At 40.6% G+C, this 13,870-nt stretch overlaps 1 protein-coding gene across 9 annotated transcripts in view; it reads left to right on the forward strand.

Annotated features, from left to right (window-relative positions):
- Positions 1 to 13,870, forward strand: part of GNG12 (G protein subunit gamma 12) — a 150,916-nt gene that overhangs the window by 122,917 nt on the left and 14,129 nt on the right. For 6 of the 9 annotated variants that reach the window (XM_029618942.1, XM_029618939.1, XM_029618947.1 and 3 more), the window contains one exon: positions 12,525 to 12,629. In XM_029618942.1, coding sequence (XP_029474802.1) covers positions 12,537 to 12,629 — 93 coding nt within the window. In that variant the 5' untranslated portion in view covers positions 12,525 to 12,536. Of the gene's footprint in view, positions 1 to 5,417; positions 5,491 to 12,524; positions 12,630 to 13,870 lie in introns of all 9 variants that reach the window. The other 3 variants (XM_029618943.1, XM_029618940.1, XM_029618946.1) reach the window with 1 other exon arrangement.

Here is a 13,870-nt window from a genome sequence, read left to right on the forward strand (position 1 = left end):
CTGAGCAGGTCTGACGGCATGCCTTAGATTCTGGCACCTCTCCTTTTTCTGTCCCAGAGATCCACTCCTTACATTGATATTTGAGTTCGTTTTTATAACTCAAAACACAAAATAAATTAATAAAGAGACCCAAGCAAATTGCTCTATGGCCCCTGTGAGAGAGAAACGATTACAATGTGGCCCTCATTTGAAAAGACTGGACAACCTTGCTTTAGGATCTAGTAGTTGCAGTGTGATTTAAACTATTAACATAAACTGTAACCTCCTAATAGCAGCGGGCTTGGTAAAACTTGGACTACAGGAGTAGCAATCCTATTTGCTTCATTTTGGGCTGATTTCAAGTGACGAATGCAGTAATTTCCTTCCCCCGGAGGTTCAGAAATCCAGCCAGTTTTTTTATTCCCATGTTTGCCTGAGCGAGTAGAAAAATATTTCAGAGTACATTTTGAGGGTCCAATTGGTTTGGTTGCCAGTGCACTTTTTGGATTTTTACAAGACAAGCAAGTTCTTGTTAGGATAAAAAGAGAAAGCTAAGGATATTCATGATACACAAGGAAGAAATAAAGGGAGAGCTATGGGAACCCCATGTTTTGCTGGGACTACTGGAAAAAGAAAAAAGCTCTAGAACTTAAAAAAAATATATAGAATAAAATTCTTGAGGAAGAGATATGGAAAACTTCTTTAGGGAGTTGAGGAACATTTTCACAGCTTGGACATGGTTTATATGAGACGCTACCTCGTCTATAGACTTTAATATGAAATGGATGTGTTGACATTACCATTTTGTAGATACATTTTTAGGGTTCTGGTTGTCGAGCCTGCACAGGATGGAATAACGGGGTGGAGGGTGCCCCCTACCTGTCCACTTCTTCAGCTTCTCTCCTCCTCAGGTTTCTCTCCCATGTAATGCCTCTCCCCAGCTAGCAAGAGGTGAGGGAGGAGTAGGGGCAGAGATGGGAGTTTACGGTGGGTGGGTCTAGTAGGACCTAAGCAGGAGCAGGCAGGAGGTCTAGCTCATTACCTCATCTGTGCTGTGGCAATGTCACGCTCCCTCCCATCAAGGTGGTAACACTCTGGTGTAATGTGGAGTGGGTTATGCCAATTTGTTGCCACTTGGGAAGCGAGGGGGTTGGATACTCAAGCTATTGGTGGGGTAGATGCTGCTGGGCAGCAGAACTTGCAGTGTGGAACCTCTGCAACTGCATCGGGGCCAGAGTGGCCTACACTGGCACCACGGGCAGGAAAGGTAAAGCAGCAGGGGATATCCGTATGTACTGGCTGGCCTATGGCAGCATGGTGGACCAGTTCCTGGAATACCACGACCAGAAGCCGATGGCCCAGCTGGCTCCATGGCAGGCAAAAGAAAGTGTGGCCACTTGCATGCTAACCAAGGGGAATAGTGCATGTTAACATGAAGGGTTGCTCAGTGTTTAGAACAATAGTAATTTTGTGCTCATCTACCCAGTGTCTCCTAAATATCCCTTCTATAAGAGAAACACGGCTAACAGAGTCTGGAACCCGGATGTCCTGCTATGTGGAATAATCTTCTGAAGAAACTAGGGCAGAAAAAGATCTGCTATGCTTTAGAAAGCTTCTCAAAGCAGACATCTCATCAGTGTTTCCCCCTGGTTTCCTAGCTCAACTGAGCAATGGTTCTCTCAGTGGCTTAGTGGGTTTTCTCTTGCTTTTTTTTTCCCCCTCTTTCTTTCTTTTCTCTTTGATGTTGTGGTGCTGTCATTTATCATATCAGTCAGTATAATTGTTGCCCTTATTTATATCTGCTGTACTTTGTGCTTAAGACTGTATATGTTCTGCTGTGATCCGCCAAACTTTGTGGATTGGTGGAATACAAATAATTTTAAATAAAGCTTGGGCCCTGCTTTTTACCACTTAAAATGGTGGCCGTTTCATGATATGTTGTACTGTATTTCTGGGGTTTGATGGGGGGAGGGCGAGGGGGGAATATTAGAACATAAGAAAATGCCATACTGGGTCAGACCAAGGGTCCATCAAGCCCAGCATCCTGTTTCCAACAGTGGCCAATCCAGGCCATAAGAACCTGGCAAGTACCCAAAAACTAAGTCTATTCCATGTTACCATTGCTAATGTCAGTGGCTATTCTCTAAGTGAACTTAATAGCAGGTAATGGACTTCTCCTCCAAGAGCTTATCCAATCATTTTTTAAACACAGCTATACTAACTGCACTAACCACATCCTCTGGCAACAAATTCTAGAGTTTAATTGTGCGTTGAGTAAAAAAGAACTTTCTCCGATTAGTTTTAAATGTGCCCCATGCTAACTTCATGGAGTGCCCCCTAGTCTTTCTATTATCCGAAAGAGTAAATAATCGATTCACATCTACCCGTTCTAGACCTCTCATGATTTTAAACACCTCTATCATGTCCCACCTCAGTCGTCTCTTCTCCAAGTTGAAAAGTCCTAACCTCTTTAGTCTTTCCTCATAGGGAAGTTGTTCCATTCCCCTTATCATTTTGGTAGCCCTTCTCTGTACCTTCTCCATTGCAATTATATCTTTTTTGAGATGCGGCGACCAGAATTGTACACAGTATTCAAGGTGCGGTCTCACCATGGAGCGATACATGATTTACTCTACATGATTTACTATTTCAAGCAAAGGTGGATTTAAATTTTATTACAGAGACTTGGCTGACCAAAGAATCTGTTGTGTTTTACCTCAAATGTGTCCTCTGTTTTTTAAGGTTCCTTTGGATAATGGAGAGGAAAAAGCAGGGAGTGGAGTGCCTATTGTGTTTAGGTGTCATGGAGGGTAGAACAAGTAGTAATGCTGATAGCCCGGGCAGAGGAGGAGATCTCTACATTCCACTGGAGCAGAGGAGGGGGAGGGAAGATTAGCCGAATAAGCAGGAGACCAGGGAGCTCTGTATTCTGAAGCGGAGGCAGCCACACACTAGCTAGTGCTTCGTGACACAGTGGCGTGTCGTGACACACTGGTTGAGAATTGTTGGTCTAAGACACCATGGTTCACATCAACACTAAAACAGGGAGACGATGGTAAAAAGACATTTTGCATGTCTACAGAGACTAGACCTTCAATTAATAAGGCTAGCTTCTGTTTTTTTTCTTGTTTTGTATAAAGAATTGTAAGTGTACATATCCATAATGCCAATATTTTGCTGAAACATGGCCTCATGGGGTTTTTTTTTAATGTATTTTGTACCCTTATTATAGTAGTCATTTTAATGCATTTGTAATGTTTTCTGTTTTTGTTCATCTTCACAAGCTGCAGTTTTGCAATAAAGAGAAGTGTGATGCCTTGCAATTTGAGAAGTTTATTATTTGTATTTTAAGTTTTACCTCCACTCTTTACAGTTAACCTATATTATTGCAGTTGGTTTGTCTTTATTTTTTTTTATTTCCTTGACTCCATGTAGAAAGAGCTTTCATGATATACGTTCCTTCCAGAATCACTTCTGCTGCCTGCTCCTTCCGTTTCATCTTCATGGGGTCTGCTGGCCTGCAGGAAGAGGATGCTTATGCTGCAATCCTCTGTTCTGCACATGGCCTAGAATAGATGATAGTCCCTGTGGTGCTGCTGAAGTCTGAAGAGCCGCAGTTATCAACGTAGTGATAACTGACTTGTTTCTTGTTTGGATAACACCTCTTCCTGCTATTCGATATATTCTAATAATATAAGGAAAAGATCTCATAAATATATAAAGTTATAAAGGGGTTGAACTGCAAGTTGAAAGCTTTTTAGTTAGAGAGGGCATAGTGGCATTTCAAATGGTAGGAAATGCCGTCTTGTGGTTACCCTGCAGAGAGGGCACAGTGGTGGGAAATGCTGGCTTGTGGATACCCTGCAGAGTTACACACCATTTGAAGAAGATATTTTTCCAACAAAAGTGTTTTCGCCAACTTTTTTTTTTTTTTCATTTTATTTCTTTATTTACTGATTTGATTCTTATTTATTTAGTTTGTTGAAAGAGCTGCAATGACAGTTACATCTGTGTGTACAGTTATAAACTGCGTGAAATGTTTTTTGCTATTGGTATATAGATATTTTTTTAAATAGATACAACTATGGAAGTTACTGTATGTTAAGAACTCTTTGCATCTTCATTTCACCCACTGGCAGCACTCAAATAATTTGCTGGGCTTACTGGGGAGGCTGTACACATGGAGTTGCTCTCAGATATACCCAACTGGGGAATAAAAGCCTGGGAGTGCAGAACGGAGAAATAAAATGAGTTACTTTGTAGAAAATTATTTTCTGCATCTCTGATTCGATCATATGTTGTGTAGCTTAGTGTCATGTACCAACAGAAGAGCATGTCGGTACATACCATGTACAGAAGAGCATGTCAGTACATACCATGTACAGAAGAGCATGTCAGTCTAGCTGAGTTTCAGGTTGGCTTTGCTGGAATGCTGGGTTAATCTGTCATGGAGAATTATTGACCTTTTACCGGCAGGGTAGGATTGTTGAGTCATCTCCCTGTTCTTTGTCTGTGCCATAATAAAGTGAAGTCATCTGTTTCAGGCAAGAAGCAGTCCTTGATTAGACACCTCAGGGAAAAGTTACCATTTTTTAAGGCATTAGCATCCACTCTGAAAATTTCCCACACTGAGGCTTTTTTTTAAGTAGTACATATACACAATAACACGTCATATTTTCTTGAAATTGGACTCTTATCGTACGTGCAATAGAAAAGAAGTCAGGAGAAAGGAAGTTGATTTTACTGCAGCTTTGAGTTTATTAGAAATGTCATACTCCATCAAAAGTGACATTTTTGAGAAGGGAAAAGAATGAAAAGTTTAAAACAAGCAAGAAATGGGAAAAAAAAAAGGTCAAAAGATATTGGTCATATGCCTACAACCAAGTTAAACTTTTTTTAAGGGAAATATTCAGAAATTGAAATGAATAGAATTGTAGTTTTATGCAAAACTCAAATTCTGTGGCAGATTAATATAAACTGAAGTACAGAATGTTGTAACCCTGCTGCAGAAAATCAGCAACTTTATATCAGCGCTGTGATTATGATCAGGAGTTATAGCTGTAACAGTCCGACCTTTCATTTCCAGAGTAAAGATTACAACAATCTCAAGTTCGGTATATAATCTAAAAACTCATTTGTGGTCCTTATGATCCTGATACCTGAAATAGGTCCTATTCCACAAGTCTCAAATATTTTGTTAATTTTTATTGTATGCATCTCTTTAGAAATACTATTAGAGTGTTTTTGTGTGCTGCTGGGGGGAGCGTTGGATATTTGAAAGAAATTCTTCTCTGATCAACTTATTTGAAATAATATTGTCCAGTTAATAGCTCCAGAGTGTACTGAGATAAGTAAGAAAAGAGCTGCAAACAATAACCAAAATAATATTGGAGGTTTTTAATAGCATTTTTGGGACCTCATCTCTTTCTTTTTCAAAGGGAGTGTTTCTTAGCGGAAAGTCTGAAATTTGAAATCAAATTACAAACTCTTTGAAGCAGGGACGTTAACCATGTAAGTTACCTTGGATAATTTATATACTTAGTGCTACTTAAATAATGCATAGAGATTATCATGGAAAATGTACCATTATGCATGTAGGGATGAAAAGTATTATCTTAAAAAGGGAACATGTCTGTTCTGAATCTATCGTAGATTGATAAAATGAGCAGTTAATAATTAAAAGTAGTGTTTGTTTTCTAAATATTCTAATAATGAGCTCAATCTAGATTGAATAACTCTGATCTAATCACACACTCAGGTTTTAAATAACTGCAAGTCATTCTTTAGTAATGTTCCACATTTCTTCTTGTCTCCCGGCTTAATTTGTAAGATGATGGCATACAGCTATTGGCAGGAATGTTAGGTAACATTGTGTTGCTGTGCTTGATTTTAGCCAGAAGACCAAGAAATGATTATATTAAATTGGTAAAGTTGGAATATATCACTTCAGTTTTTGCCCTTGGGACAGTGTTATGAGAACCTCAGCATGTCCTTTTTATGATAAGGATTATGATATAGAGGACTCATGTTTGGGATCTAAAAGTTTCACCTTTCTTTATAAAGTAAATGGTTTGAGGCACATGCAAATAGTTGCTGAATACAACGTATGGTAAGAAAATAAATGACAGTAAGAGAAAAACAAATTTGACCCATCCAGTCTGCCCAGTTGAGGTTCCTTCACTTGAGGTAGATGGACTTGTAAATTCCTATATATAACCCATCAGTGACTTCCTTTTCTCCCTCTCCCCCCTCCCCCCCAAATATCTTGGGTTTTTTTCTATCTGACTTCTCAGCCCTTATCCCACCACCTCCAACCATATCCATCCCAAGTTGTGCCGAAAACCTGTTAAAAAATACTGGCATCCACCACCTGCATTGGTAGGCCACTTTAGACGTTGTCATTTTTCTCTGTTTATTACAAGATCATCATTAAATTCAACACTCAGATCCCCTACCATATCTTATTACCAAGTTTTCAAATAATTCCCACAACTACCAAAACATGTGAAGCCAAAGTTCAGAACATCTGCCTTTCCCATACTCATTGAATTTTGGATTTAACCATGGTCATTCCATACAGGCTATTCCAGTCAGAGGCGGATTGGCCTATCGGGGGATCACTTTAATCACGTGGTCTACCGAGCGCGGCTGTGACAGTCGCCAGCCGGGGCGGCGAATTCCCGGGCCGGTCATCATCTCGGATCCGCCCCGGATTCCAGTGCTTTCTTGAAAGCACAATACAAGCATACCACTGTTAATTAGGGTTGTAACTATAGCTCCATGCAAATTACTCCATTGCTGCCTTGGAAGTCTGATGCAGTTGGGGTTATAACTGCTGCTCTATGCAAGTTACCTCTAGGCTTGTGGTCCAACTAGTTCATGTTTCTGCTATCCATACATCTTTTTGCAAGTAAGAATTCTCTGGGTTTATTACATAACGTTTTTGCTTATTACATTACCATTTTTTGTTTATTACGTTACCATTTTCGCTTCCACCACCCATTCCAGAAGTACATTCTAGGCATCCACCACCCTTTTTGTGAAAAACATATTTCCTGACATTGCTGAGTCTATTTCCTGGAAGCTTCATATCATGACCCTAAGTTCTACAACTTTATTTCCAGTAAAAAAAGGTTTATTACTAGTTCTGCACCATCATCATCTTTCAGGTATTTGAATATCTTTCAAGTAACAGAAAACCACTGAAAAAAAAGAGAGCCTAAGAGACTCAGAAGAAAATCTTGTTAAGAAAGGGAAGAATACATGCTGGGCTATGGCATAGACAGAAAAAAATGACTGATGGGCTCACAAGGCAGTTGATTCCTGCAGGAAGTCCCTCCCGCACATGCTCGGCAGGGCGCAGAGCTCTACTAAACTCAGAGAAAGTGGTCCATCTCTGCGCTTTTGGATGACATTATCCACATGTTATGGCTAATTTAACCCTACTTGTCAAAGGAGAAAATAAACTTAGCACTTGAAAGGCAAACATTTACAAAAAAGTTATTTTACAGTTTATTAAAATGCTGAAGAGAGATTGTCCTCAGATTATTGGTTTGAAATAAAGTCATTTTTATTTAAGGAAAGAGGCTGGAGTTATTGCACATGCCCCTGATGTGAAGACATATTAAGTCCAACTTTAGCATTTTATTATTTTTATAATACCACTTTCACAGTTCAATTGAATTGCCCACAGCTGTGTACAAATGTAAAACCCATCATACACAAAACATCAAAGCTAAAAGAAAAAAACAAAACAAAAAAGCAGAGCCAAAACAAAGTCTAAATACAAATCTTGCAATCTAACTGTAACAACCCCATAACATGTACATAATGCCAGGACATTCAAAATATAAAATATCATTACTCTAATGAAAATTACAGCCTTGCTTATAATTCTCCATTCTTGCACACTAGCATTGCTAACCATACCGTGCTTATAAAAGTAAATACCATACTGCTTTTCTTGCCGTCCAACATATGGAACTTGACTTGTCACACTTTTGCTAAGCCCTGGCTAATAAATGAACTGAGTGACTGATCTTTCCCTTCCTTGTCCTATTCAGTGGTTTGCAGCTAAAGGCAATAAGTGTACTCTGACTCATTTTTTTCTTGACTTTAACCTGCATTATGTAGTAGTACAGGATATTTATTTTATGAAGATATCCTTGTACTGCATTTTCATGTGGCACAGATCCCTAGCTGATGTACAGTAGCAACTGTATTAATTACCTAGCTATGTTCTTTTGACATTTTAAAAACTGAGGATCCTATTTCTCCTATTTTGTGTCTGTGGTCCTACATCATTAATTGAGGCAGGTAACATGCATTGTAAGTGGTGCACAGAACTGTGAAATCTGTAGATGGAAGCTTGAATATCACATCCATTTCTTGCTGTGTGATCTTAAGTCATTTATAGGGTCATTTATTAAAATGCGTTATGATGTTATTGAGGGCGTTAGGGCTGTAACGGCCACGATAACGCATGCGATATTTAGCGTAACACGTGGTGCGAATGCAACGTGTTACGCAGGATTGGGGAGGGGTTTAGGCGGGATCAATAAAAATGAGGGGCATTATTGCAGAGTGCGATAGCGTAATGCACGCTATCACATGTTTTTAACACCAAAAATAACTACACCTTTTTTCCTGGCGTTAAGCTGTTCGATATGCCCGAAATGGAATTTGCGATAATATCACAAATTCTGTTTCAGGCAGGGAGTGGAGTGGAGAGAGAGAGAGCCTCTGGAGTAGCACACATAGTAGTCAACTATTTATATCACTATAGGAAGACCAGCTAGTAACTTGTGGTGAGGTTTTGGGGGTGCCGAAGAATCTCTTGAAGCTTCACAAGGACAAAGGGACTATGATTTGGGAGTTATCCATCTGGAGGTCGATCAGTCTGGGAACTTCCCCATATCTCATCATGCAAGATCAGGGCGGGCTGCAGCATCCCAACCTCCAGACACTGTCGCTCACAGCCTGGATATTGAGAGGTTAATTCTGCAGCCGCTTGATCTTTCTGAGGATGTCTCAGGTCCTGGTGGCTTCTAGAAAGCCTTCCCTTAGAAAGACCTAAGGACTGAAGTGGAAGAGGTTTTCTGTATGGTGTGAGTAGAAGGCCCTAGATCTGTTCACCTTCCCCACACAAAAACTGCTTGATTACCTTCTACACTTTTCGAAGGCTGGTTTATAAACCAACGCCATCAGAGTTCATCTTAGTGTAATTAGCACATACCACCATGGTGTAGATGGCACACCCATCTCTGTACAGCCTACAGATGTATGTTTCATGTGGGGCCTGCTTCAATTGAAGCCTACCCCTCCCACTGTGTCTTGGGACCTCAAAATGGTGTTAGCTTAGCTGATGAAAGCTTCTTTTGAGCCGCTGCGCTCCTATGACCTGAAATACCTGACCTGGAAGGTCATAATTTTGGTGGCGGTCACGTCAGCGCACAGGATCAGCGAGCTCCAGGCCTTAGTGACTTATCCAAGTTCTAACATGACAGGGTGGTCTAACATGACAGGGTGGTTCCTGTCTAAGGTGGTGATGGATTTCCATTTTAATTAGTCATTCATCCTGCCAATATTCTTTCCCAGGCCCCGTTTGCACCAAGGCGAATGAGCACTGCATAGTTTGGACTGCAAGCGAGCTTTAGCCTTCTATTTGGAGCAGACAGAAGCCCTTGACAATCCACCCAACTTTTTGTTTCGTTTGATAAGAATAGATTGTGCATTGCTGTTGCCAAACAGGCAATATCCAGTAGGCTAGCAGATTGCATATCCTTCTATTATGCCCAGGTGGGACTGCATCTTGGGAGTCATGTCAAGGCTCATTCTGTAAGAGCCATGGCAGCACTGGTGGCCCACTTGTAAGCAGTTCCCATAGAGGAGAGCTGCATTACTGTCTGTATAGGGATAGCCAACGCGAAGGTAGGTTCAGCCAGTCTGTCCTGTTTGAGGTGTAGAACCCAACTCTCCCAACCTAGGGCCCGTTCTTTGGGTTCAGGCTGACTCCCTATCTGTTTTCAACAGCATCGGTGGTGTTGTGCCCGTTGGCACCTGGTTAGGTGTCTGTTGGTCCCCTTTTGTGTTGGGGTCAGCCTGTAGCTAGGGATTCACCCATGCTTGTCCTCAGAGAAAGCAGATTTGCTTACCTGTAATAGGTGTTCTCCGAGGACAGCAGGATGTTAGTCCTTATGAAACCCACCTGCTACCCCGCAGAGTTGGGGTTCTCCTATTTTTTATTTTAACCGTAATTCTATGTTACGAGACTGAAGAGGGATCCTGTGTGGATGTGTGGTATAGGGCATGCTGGGCACGTTCAGTTTGTCTAGTCAAAGTTTCTAGAAACTTTCACATAAGTTTTTTCCGTATCTGGCTCCATCTGACTGTCAGCCATGTGTGAGGACTAACATCTTGCTGTCCTCGGAGAGCACCTTTTACAGGAAAGCAACTCTGCTTACACTCAACAACAGTGCACAACTGCAATTACCACACACACACACACATCACACACACACACACACGTCACAGTGTTTTGCCTTCAAGCAGAGCAACCCAGGATGAATCTTAGTGGTGGAGCTCAAGAAACACTCACTCAGAGGACACGCTCTAGGGCAAATGGTGCCCTAGACAAAAATGATTAATGACACTCTCCCCAACTCGGGGTCAAATAGTAATAAAGTCAAACAGGAGGGGGAGATGGGTCAACACCTCCCACCTCAAACTGACATGGATTATTGGCGTTGGCACACTTTTTCTCTCCCCCTGACCGTAGCACTCTCCCCATTCCCTACCTCCCACCACTCCAGTGCTGGCCTTACAAATATAGAAATACACATTCTCTAGATATAGAAATGCTGCATCTACAGAACACACTATTTAGAAAAAGACCCAATATATTTATTTATTTATTTTTATATACCGGTGTTCGTTTTTCACATCACATCGGTTTACATTCCAACAAAAAATGCATGCATAGGAAACCACAGTATAAGTCAAAAACTTGCTATATGAGGAAACTCGTTAAGTTTCAAGTGAACCTTCATACGGTGCCACTGTTCAATTTGTTGGTATCCTAATGATAGGCCCTATGAACGCTGGGGCTTTTTAATCATTAGGTCACTTGACTATCACATGTGACGCTATCAGGAGTCAGTCACACTTATCTGAGTGAAGTACACTGATATTTGATGATCAAGCCTTTCGGAGCTCTAGGACTCCTTCAGGGGCTCGGCGTTGGTGTGCGTGGACAGTTGGTGGACTGATTTGTTTAATGTTACATCCGACAATATCACAAGCAACAAATCAGTCCACCAACTGTCCACGCACACCAACGCCGAGCCATTTTCAGTGGCCGCTCCAGCTTTGTAGAATTCTTTGCCACAGGATTTATGGCTTACAACTTGCTCTAAAAGCTTTAAAGCCATATTAAAAACTTTAAGCAGGCATTTTTGTAAAACTTTGGTTCTGGTTTTTGTTTGTAATGCAGATACTATGTTTGTGATATATTTGTTGATTTTATTGTATGTTACATTGTATGCCGTATGTAATCAAATATATTTTGTATTATTGAAACTTGCATTTCACTTGATAAACAGATTTCCTAAAGCATCTTATAGTGTTGGATTGTACTTGTCAACATACCTATGAAACTCAACAAACTGAAGCAGATTAGTTAAAATAAAACATGAATTTGAAATTTCATCCAGGTCAGCCCCTCCTCCAAATATTATTTTGGAGTTTGGGATGAGGGGATGACAGCAGGAGGAGATGGTGATCTGCACACCAGTTACCTCACCTCATGCAGTCCTCTCACATTCCTCTTTTCCTCACCTGCACCTAGGTGTGCAGTCCTCTCTCCCTCCCCCATTAAGCTCCTCCTCTTCTCTCCTCCTCCCCGCCCCCACTTACCCTGCCTCATTGCAGCTCCTCTCTCCCTCAATCCCTTTCATTCTTCTGCCCCTGAGGTCTTCTCACCAGCCAACAAAATCCACTTACCTTAAGCAAGAGATGTATTTAATGTAACTTAAAAGTGGAAATGTGGGCCATGGAATTTTTAAAACATTTGGATATACGTATTATGCCAAAGTTAAGTTACCTGAACTAAAATTCAGTAAAGATTTCTGGAAAATGCCACTGTGTGTATGTTACTTTGACATATAGGGCTGTGCAGATTCACAGCGTTTATAGAAGTGGAATAAGCTTTGTATGCTGCTACTTCTCCTGCTGTGAATAGCCAAAACTTTGATTATAATATTTCACTTTACACTGCTGTGATTCTGGTTGGCAGAATTTTCTGTAACTGGGTTCATGAAATATTTTTTTAAAAAAGGAAAAATGTGTAAACCTTTTTGTTTGATAATTTTAATTATTTGCAAGCTGGAATAGGGAGGGGACGCTGCAGAAATCAATTTAGCCAGTACATGTTTACAGTGGAAATAAAAACAAATTGTAATATATCCTGTTTTGAACTGCTGCTGCTTTTGTTATCAAAAATTTAGAGATTCTTTGAGCCTCTCCTTTCTTTCACTTTGAATTCATAGATTTTACTGAAGATGTCAGCCAAAACGACTAGCACAAACAGTACCTCACAAGCAAGGAGAACAGTGCAGCAGCTAAGATTAGAAGCCTCTATAGAAAGAATAAAGGTAAGATGCTGTCAGTATTTGTTGCAGTATAGAGATCACGTGTAATCTTTCAGGGATTTAATCCAGATAAAGTGCAACACATGTTATTGTTTTTTATTATTATTGTTATTTTGGGGAGTGGGTTATTTAGCAAAAGTCAGTTTAACTGATACCTGAACTAGTGTGATGGGATAAAAAAAACCCTTTTCCCGTAAAAGAAAAGAATTTGATTTTATGTCCTGTCTTTTATATCACTATGTCCAAGCAGGACATTTCAAGTTATTCTAACAGGGCAAAGGCAAGAAAAATGTAATGAAAGCTTTATTGTACTTTTGGCTGCCTTGGGATTTCAGCTCAATCACAACTGTTGTCTATTGGGCTACAGTGCATTGAGCCTTCATTTTAAACTACCAGACGTAGTCCCTCTGTTACAACCTTCCTTAGTGCAGCCATTGCAGTGAGAGTCCTTTGCTGGGAGCCACAGACTGAGTCCCTCCAGAACCCAGTACACATGCACTCTGTCACCATTGAGAGATGTCTGAACTCTTCCTTCTCCTCCCCCCACCTCCATCCATCCTATGGCTATAAATGCTACATCTGCAGTATCCCCAGCCCTGGCTGGCCCAGGAAGTGGCTGCCAAGCCTATTAATTGAACCTGGGTCTTCTATAAGGCTGTGCACAACCCAGCTAAAAGGTTTTTTTTATTTTATTTTTTTTTTGGTTCAGTAACATAGTTAAGTGATTTGCTTAAAGTCGTGTAACTCAGTAAAGAATGTTTTTAACTAGGGTCTCAAAAGTTCACAGCATCCCACTTTAAGTACCGAGCTATGTGTTCTAAATGGCAGCAGATTAAAAATAGCTTCTCAGAGAACAAGCAGGATGTAGTAGTCCTTGCAAGCAGATAATGTCATCTAATGGAACCCATCAGTGAAAATTCTTACAAAACTTCTAGAAGCTTCTGGTATACTTGCTAAGCATGTGCATGTCATCCATATCACGAACATTGGCGTGGGACCACTTCAGTTCTACTTTTTCTGTGGAATCTAATGGTTGTGGGTTTTTTCTTACACAGTGAAGAATTTTTCTTGATATGTGGTTTTTTTTTTCACTGGGCCTCTTAGTTCCCCTTCTCTTACACTCATTCGGAATATTAGGTAGGCTTTCTGCCGACATGCGGGGCTGACTTAGCTATGACATGTGGGTGATGACATCTGACTTCACCAAAAGGAGCCATCTCTCTTACTGAGCATGTGCAGTGGTT

This window comes from Rhinatrema bivittatum, chromosome 10 (genome assembly GCF_901001135.1).
Source record: "Rhinatrema bivittatum chromosome 10, aRhiBiv1.1, whole genome shotgun sequence".
Taxonomy (NCBI): Eukaryota; Metazoa; Chordata; class Amphibia; order Gymnophiona; family Rhinatrematidae; genus Rhinatrema; species Rhinatrema bivittatum.